The sequence below is a fragment of the Atractosteus spatula genome, unplaced genomic scaffold (genome assembly GCF_055471065.1).
Source record: "Atractosteus spatula isolate fAtrSpa1 unplaced genomic scaffold, fAtrSpa1.hap1 Scaffold_18, whole genome shotgun sequence".
NCBI lineage: Eukaryota > Metazoa > Chordata > Actinopteri > Semionotiformes > Lepisosteidae > Atractosteus > Atractosteus spatula.
The window spans coordinates 192,716-201,058 of NW_028296741.1; the positions used below are offsets into that span (position 1 = coordinate 192,716).

The 8,343-nt window shown below is 45.9% G+C and overlaps 1 protein-coding gene and 1 non-coding gene across 2 annotated transcripts; one reads left to right on the forward strand and one right to left on the reverse strand.

Moving 5' to 3' along the window:
* Window positions 1-72, forward strand: trnat-cgu (transfer RNA threonine (anticodon CGU)). The gene has a single exon. It is a non-coding gene; the product is annotated as a tRNA-Thr (tRNA).
* Window positions 73-5,866: 5,794 nt separating this feature from the next.
* Window positions 5,867-8,084, reverse strand: LOC148809003 (zona pellucida sperm-binding protein 3-like). The gene is made up of 8 exons (XM_088909334.1): window positions 7,527-8,084; window positions 7,310-7,425; window positions 7,126-7,232; window positions 6,874-7,048; window positions 6,679-6,796; window positions 6,380-6,480; window positions 6,229-6,302; window positions 5,867-6,057 (listed from the first exon to the last, which is right to left on the reverse strand). The coding sequence occupies exons 1-8, from the start codon at window positions 8,082-8,084 to the stop codon at window positions 5,867-5,869; spliced, it is 1,440 nt and encodes a 479-aa protein (XP_088765460.1).
* Between the last annotated feature and the right edge of the window lie 259 nt (window positions 8,085-8,343).

Consider the following 8,343-nt stretch of genomic DNA (forward strand, 5'->3'; position numbering starts at 1 on the left):
GGCACGGTGGCCAAGTGGTAAGGCGTCGGTCTCGTAAACCGAAAATCGCGGGTCCGAACCCCGTCCGTGCCTCTTTTATTCACCGCCACGTTCCTTTATCTAAGTCGACAAGTAACATGGAAACGTCTCTTCTTGTTACTCTTTCTGTGGAAGCGCACAGTTTCCTGTTAAAGCCAGAACGTATTGCGGAAATCTAATATATGAAATTTGTTAAGAACTTGATTGGCTTTTCACAGAGAAAAACGAGAAAACCTCTTTTTCAGAAGTGGGATTCGAACAAAAAACCCGAAGGGAAACTGTGACGTGAACGCAACGCCTTAGACCCCCAGCCAACTTGCCTGTGGTGTTTATATTGAATTATATGGTTTATGTCTTTCTACTCGTTGATGAGGAAAAAAACTGAAATCATGTAATTAGGGAAATCTATTTTTTTCATGTGGAAAACTAGCACAAGCAAATGTAAAGTTTAGAGCAGCGCTCAATAAAAACGATCAGAAACCTAAAGCGCTACTTATGCGGATCAGTACATTCCCATACCAGTTGTTCTGCAGAAGAAATAAGAATAGCCGAACTGAAAGACGTTGTATTGCATATTTCTAATTGGTTTATTTTCCTGATTGCAATGTATTGTGAAGCATAAAAGCCAGCTGCATCAATCTCTATTACGCGTCATTTTTTGAAGGCGTTTCAAATAGCAGTCAGTGCAGTATTAACGTTTTTGGAGCTTGTATTACATTGTAAACAATCTTATTTAAATAAGTCTAAATTCGCACACTGTTATTTAGACAGCGCAAACCAGTCTGACCTCCTTCAACTTTCTGTGCCCGCTGAGTAGATCTTAAAGCAGCTGCAGCCAGAGTAGCCGTAATGGCAACACCGCGGGAGTTCAGCTTTTCTTATTTCTTCTGCAGAAGCACCGGCATCAGAATATACTGATCCACATAAGTAGCGCTTTCGGCTTCTGATGGTTTTTATTGAGCGCTGCTCTTAACTTTTGAACATTTGCTCAGACTAGTTTTCCCCATGAAAAAAAGACAGTTCCCAAATTACATGATTTCACTTTTTTTCCCCCTATCAACAAGTAGAAATAAATAAAACATAATACAATATAAAAACTACAGACAGGATGGCTGGTGGTCTAAGGCGTTGTGTTAAGATCGCAGTTTCCCCTGGAGACGTTTGTTCAAATCTTACTTCCGACAAAGAGCCTGTCTCGTTAGAGTAGAAACGACAGAATCTCTAAGTAGAAAACATTTCCACAACATCTCGCATTTCACGTGTTTAATGTTAATTGTCTTAGTGGTTGTTTCGGTGAATGTTGGCTCTCTTCTCTTGCAGGGTGACGGCAAACTTCTTCAGAGAGGGAGTCTCCCACGCACGGCTTTTCTTTATCAGGACCGAAGGTAACAGAGACAGACTTCAAACTCAAATGAATTACTTCTTGAGCATTTATGACCGTTAAAAAGCTGAGAGCAGAAGAAAAAGTCATTGGAAATTAAGAAATGTCTGCTGACAGTAATCATAACTCATGCTCAACTACGGACAAGCGTTCCTTGTTAGTACAGTGTTGAGTACCCCCGCTTGTCGCGCGGAAGACCGGGGTACGTTTCGGTGACAGGGTGCTGGTTTAATTTTTTAACAACCTGACTTCAGTTAAAAACTGTGTACTGTTTACTAAGTTTCAGACTAGTTATTGCGGTAGAATATGGAGATCATCTCTAGCTCTGAGCTCAACTGCAACAAGAAGTCGTGATGAACAAAATCAGAGCCCAGCTCAGGTGCTCAGGACTCAGGAGCATTGTTGTGGTTCTAATTAGCACAACAATGGGATACTTATTGGAAATAGTCCCAAAACAAGCACGTCTGGCAGCTAGTAGACCCCTGTAATAATTTTGCAGTGACAGAACACTTTGAAGATTTGCAATCTATTTAAATATGAATTTTCTAAATTTCAGTTCTCTTTACTCCCTGGCATAACTGAACTCTCACCTTCACATACTAAAGGCATTACATGCATTAGCTGCGATAATGCTTCTAAGAAACACAGAATGACATTTAGTTTTGTTCCTCATTTCCCCCAAGAAAAAAAAAAGGAGTAAATTTCCGCCTGGAATGATTGATGCCCCATCAAACATGTTTTAATATCCCCGGAAGTTTATACAGTAGAATCCTGGTTTGTGGCTTAAATTCAAGGTAAAAAATACTAAGGAAATGAGTTGGAAACAATGTCGATCTGGGATTTTACTCATCCGGAACATTTCACTACATTGGGCAGTATGTGCCAGAGAGAAGCTCCTGATATCCTTTCGGTAGCTCAGTTGGTAGAGTGGGCAACTGTAATGGAAACACTTGGGAATCCTTAGGTTGTTGGTTCGACTCTAGCTTGAAGGAAGGTGCTTTTTGTGTATTTTAATCAAAGAGTTAAAATAGTGAATCTGTTTAATTCAGTCGTTGATCAAAAGCTCAATAAACGACAAATCAAAGGCTCCTGTTCCGAATTCAGCTCCCGTCTGATTGTCTTGTTTTGGCCAAGATCTGATCTATGAATTAAGGGACTACTCTGTCTGCTTTGTAATTCAAAATTACATTTTGTAATGCAAATGTCAAGTTTTTTGTAGATATAAAGGTGTTCTCTGTTTTCAAAGGATAGCTACTTAATTGGCTTTATGATTTGGTATTGATTTTGTATCGTTGTATTATTAACTTTGTGCTTTCTGTGTTTTTATCGTATTGTGGACTTATTTTTTAAACAAATGCTTACAAAGGCAGACACGGCACACATCTGTTTATACCAGTGGTGAATTGTACATTTTTATTAAGTACAATATACTGTGCACTTCTGGGAGTACAACAGGTTTGATATAAAGTGGCAAAAATATAAAAGGGGAAAATACCCCAGACTGCGTGTAAAGCCCTCGTTGTGGCTGTTGTTTTATTATTAGATAAAAATGGCGTACTGTGCACGAAATGTTGCAGAAACACAATCTGATATTTTAATAACTATTATTTTAATAATTTGAAAAGTATGAGGCCCCAGATCCAAGTCTTCGGTTCTGATTTTTTAAACATGATATCTTCCCTTCCTCTCGATGTGAGGAATTGTTTTTTTTCACATTGCGATCCAAAGAGCCTCAGACGCACAGTCTAACAGTAACCAAACCAGAATGTATTCTGCGTGGACCCGGACTGAGCTCATTCTCACTCCCTGTGCTGAAAACAGAATTATCTCTTCCCCGAACATCGTCTACAGATCACTTGTGTGCTTTTAACCTTCTCGCAGCTAGAGGCGAGACTGAAGCTGGAGATGTGAAGGCACCCGCTGGTGCATCTTTTCCAAATTTCACAATCGCGACTTCTCTTTTTTTTAAAAAGTAGATATTAGCCCTGAAAAAAGCATTAGTTTACATTAATCGATTTTGAATCAAATATTATATTTTTATTGCAATTTACATAATAATAATAATTATTATTATTATCGCTTACACTTATATAGTGCTTTTCTGGACACTCCACTCAAAGTGCTTTACAGGTAATGGGGACTCCCCTCCACCACCACCAATGTGTAGCCCCACTTGGATGATGCAACGGCAGCCTTAGTGCGCCGGAACGCTTACCACACATCAGCTATCAGTGGGGAGGAGAGCAGAGTGATGAAGCCAATTCATAGATGGGGATTATTAGGAGGCCATGACTGGAAAGGACCAATGGGAAATTGGGCCAGGATGCCGGGGTTACACCCCTACTCTTTCAAGAGATGACCTGGGATTTTTAAAGGCCAGAGAGAGTCAGGACCTCAGTTTTACTTCTCAGCCAACGGACGGCACCTGTTTACAGTTTAGTGTCCCTGTCATAATACTGGGGCATGAGGACCCACATGGACCGCAGGGTGGGCGCCAAGAGACAGAAACCAGATGGTACCGTGTGTCAGGCTTGGCAGCGAGCAGGACAATGACGTCACGGGGACAAAGTAGAGAAAATCAAAACGGTTCTATAAAAGACCTGTTTCAACTGTCAGTTCACAGTCTGGACACTAAATCCACTGAACCAATTTCAAATCTCTCTAACACCTGAGCTGCGGCTTCTTTCGAGTAGTTATTCAGGAGAACATTGTGCTAATCATATAGATGAAACGTTTAATATATTCAGGAGGGTAGCTACGTCAGCATGCATATCTGCAAAGGAACAAGTAATACTGTAGGTTTATTTCATGCTAAAAAGAGAAGAGAGAAAACAAACCTGAAGAAGGTTTCACAGCTGAAACCCTTTCTTGCATAAATTGTAGAACGTGCTGTCACATTTTAGTTGCATAACCACCTCATGACAAATAACCTTTTCAAACCCCTCCAATCTGGCTTCCATCAACTTCACAGCACAGGAACTGCCCTTGTCAAAGTCCCTAATGATCTGCTAATAGCTGCTGATTCTGGTTCTCTTTCTATACTCATCCTTTTTGATCTCAGTGCTGCATTTGACACTGTTGACCATGACAACTTTCTTGTCTTGAGACTGTTTGGAGTTTCTGACACTGTCTCAAATGGTTCAAGTCTTACCTCACTGATCGCTGTCACTTTGTCTCTCTTAATGGGTACAGGTCTGAAATTGGTCTCGTTAAGTCTGGTGTTCCTCAGGGCTCAATACTGGGCCCCTTGCTCTTCAGCATTTACATGTTTCCACTCGGTCAGATTTTAAGATCACACGGCTTCAGCTATCATTTCTATGCTGATGATACTCAAATATACATCCATACCAAACCTGACACTGATGTGGCTGTCTCTGTTCTATTAAATTGCATATCTGACAAAAACTTGGATGACTCAATTTCCTTTATCTTAACTGAGACAAGACTGAAGTCATGCACCCCCCATCAACTTCATAAAAAACAATCCCATAACCCTATCTGTAGATGGTTCTGTACTTGATCTTCAGCCTAAATTGAAAAACCTTGGGGTGATATTCGATTCTGGATTAAGATTCAACCCATGTGTGCAGCATATTGTCAAACATCTTTTTTTCCACCTCAGAAATATCACTGGACTACGCCCTATGTGATCACTAACTGGGGCTGAAAAGCTAATCAACTTTTCAAATGTTCTTGAGAGAACATTTGTGTTCTCTCAAGTTGACTACTGTAATGCTCTACTTGCTGGGGTATCTATACCTCCTTTGAACAAACTGCAGTATGTCCACAATTCAGCAGCTAGAATCCTGACCAGGTCTAGTGCAAGTGATCACATTACTTCTATCCTGAAGTCCTTGCACTGGCTTCCAGTCAAATTTCAGGTAGACTTGAAAATCCTCATGCTCACCTATAAGGCTCTGCATGGCTTGGCATCTCAGTAGCAGTTTGATCTATTATCACCCTACTCCCCACCTTCGCTCTTCTAATTCTGCTCTCCTAACTGTCCCCCAAGCCTGTCTTCACTGTATGGGTGACAGGGCCTTCTCCTGTTATGCCCCCGAGCTCTGGAACTCTATGTCCAAGGATACCAGAGTCACCTTCCCTAAACTCCTTCAAATCCAGACTCAACACCTTGTTCTGTAGAAGAGCTTTACTGAACTGGTTCCATTCTTTACCACTCTGCTTCTGCTTTTCTTCTTACCACATACGGGAAGTATTCTTGAAAGGGGAACCCTCACAAATATTTCAGTTAATGGGTCTCACTTCCCTTGAATTTCTCCACTCCATTTCAAACCTATAAACCATAAAGAAACAAGGGGAGGCAGAAGGGTCTTTCACAGCTTTATTGAAATGTTGCCATTACAAGGCAAGTGGAGGCAGGAAAGTCACAAGGGCCAGGCTGGAGCCTTCATTCAGGCACCTGGGGAGGAAGAAGAACAATCCAGCTAAACTGCAGGACACCCACCCCTACAGGAGCTCCTCCTGCCAGACCCTACCTGTCCACTGGCCAACATCTCCAAAGTCCTCTGCTCCCTCCACATCTTCACTGGAGCTCTGAGGGTCTCCCTCCTCATCCTCAGTCCAGTCAGCTCCCACATCCAGAGGACCCTCTACTGGTGCCACAGCCACCCGACTGCTGGTCACCAGGCTCCTGGTACCTGTGGAAAAGCAGCACCCAGGAGTGAGGGATCTGCTATACCCAGAAACCCACAGTGATGCTACTCATCTAAACAGTCCCTTTGTCCAGCATGGGATCATTCCTCAGTTGTCCAAGCATGGTTGTCTCTTGGGCAGAGATGCATCCACCAGGGATAGAGAACCAGACCCACCTTCATTCCGGCTGCCAGCACACCTGGACTCACAGCAGGCACAGACCTCATGGTCACCATACAGCTCCTCCCACCTGAAGGAGAGGAGGACAGGTGAGGCCTCCACCTGGCATGTCCCAGAGCACCCTCAGCAGGCTCCTTGCAGAAGTACCTCTTAGCCTCCCTGTTGTAGGTGCAGGACTTGGTCCCTGGTGTTGCTTTAGCAGGAGCCACAGCCATGACACAGTGCATGTACAGTTCAGTCACTTCATGCTGCAAGAGGGAAGGTCACAGCATTAAGGGATCAAGGCCAATAGAGGGACAGAGAAGGACCTTCTGCCATCTGTGAAGTCAAGCTGGCAGCTCTAGGCACTACAGCTGCCACAGTCTGGTTCACATCTAGATCATGGATGTGAAAGCAGACCATGGATCAGTAGAGCAAGAAGGCTGAGCAGCCTTTGAGAGCAGTACCTTCCTGGACAGCTTCTTCTGGAAGAGGAAGGCATCAATTGTGAAGCGGAGCACATCCTTCTGCTTGGAGGGGACAAACCTGGACAGGCAGCCATCTGCCTTGCTGTCCGCCATGCACCTGGGGACAAGGACAAAGATGAACCCCTGCAGGCTCTCGGAGCTCCTGCCCACCTCTCCTCCCAGAAGGGGCCATACCCCAAGTTGTCAATCACGGGGAAACGGGGCTGGGAGTGCTGGTCTGGTTTCTCCGTTACGTAACACGAGTGGATGTACAGCCTCTGCTCCACTGTGGCAAAGTAGGCAGTGGCCTGGAAGTACATGGGCTGACCCAGGAAGTACTCATCCTTAGGAGAGAGCCGGACCCAGCGGGCTGGAGAGAGAGGCAGCATTACACCTGCACACAGCACCCCCTGCAGGCAGGAGGAGCCACTCACTCAAGGAGCTTACAGTTGGTGGTGAGCAGGACAAAGCTGTGCTTGTTCTTCAGGTCCTTGAAGAAGGTCCTTCTCCTGGCCCAAGTGGGGACATAGCCAACCTTGTAGGAGTAGTGGAACCTGCAGGACAGAGGGGGATGAGGGGCTTCTGGACACTTTCCCCAGTGGCTTCTCAGCAGCAGCAGAGCCCTGCCTACCTGTTGTAGGAGCACTTGACCGGCACAGAGAAGGGAATGAAGCGATGCACAGGTGCACTGGAGGAGGGCGGGGCATAGCGGAGAGTGTTGGAGTACATCAGGCGGCCCTGGACAACCTGCAGGGTTACAGAGGAAGGGATATTCCCAGGAAAGGCAACCCCGACACTAGCCCTACAGCTCACATCGATACACTGCCTGTAGATGAAGCCCCGCTTACTGATCGCTCGGTGCCACACTCATGAAGCCCATAGATGAAGTAGAAGTAATGGCGTGTGGTTCGGCTGACGCTGCAGTTGCCCAAGGTCACCTCCGATGGCCGACAGCTGAAGCCGAACAGGAGCCGACTGACCCTCACGTACATCCTGCTGGAGTCGCACCACACAGCCACTCCTCGGGTGCCCCCGATGGCCGGGCGAGCCGGCTGCCGCCCTCCCTGGGGAGGAAACAGGACGCTCTTGATGTAGGCGGGTAAGGGCCGGCTGCCGGCTTCAGGCTTCATCTTCTCCTTGTCGAAGTAGGGCGAGTACGCGTCTCTGGACACGGGAAGGCGGCGGAAGTCGGGAGCCAAGGACTGCGAGTCATTCTCGCTTGCAGACAGGTCTTCGGAGGGCGCATCTGCCAGGCTCAAGTCCTCCAACTGGGCTGCGTCTTCGAGAGCCGGGAAGTCGGCCTGGAGCGCTAATTCCCGAGAGTCCAAGCCAGCCGGCCCGGCGGAGATCAGTGCGGGGAGCCCGGCTCCTGCGCACAGGCACAACACAAAGAGAAACGAGCGCATCGCCAAATTGACGTCCCGCTAAACTGCTACAGAAGTAAGACAAGTAAACCCTAAACTGTGTTGAAGCAAGAGCATAAAGTATGAACGCGGTGACTAGGTTTTTATACTGGCAGGACCTGCTACCACACACCTGGTCACACTACCGCTCAATCAACACAATCAGTTACACACAGAGACCCGGATTGTTCTCAGAGTCTAATTTGAACCAGTTCCAGTCTGAGGCGGGACTCCGTGAAGCCGCCTGCACACTTTCCCGTGT

Bases quoted from the DNA above. Each gene is read 5' to 3' on its own strand.
- LOC148809003 (XM_088909334.1), bottom strand. From the start codon at position 8,084: ATGCGCTCGTTTCTCTTTGTGTTGTGCCTGTGCGCAGGAGCCGGGCTC. The intron at 7,426-7,526 runs GTAAGCGGGGCT...GTAACCCTGCAG, and splicing joins AGTGTGGCACCGAGCGATCA to GTTGTCCAGGGCCGCCTGAT. The intron at 6,481-6,678 runs GTACTGCTCTCA...TCCCTCTTGCAG, and splicing joins AGAAGAAGCTGTCCAGGAAG to CATGAAGTGACTGAACTGTA.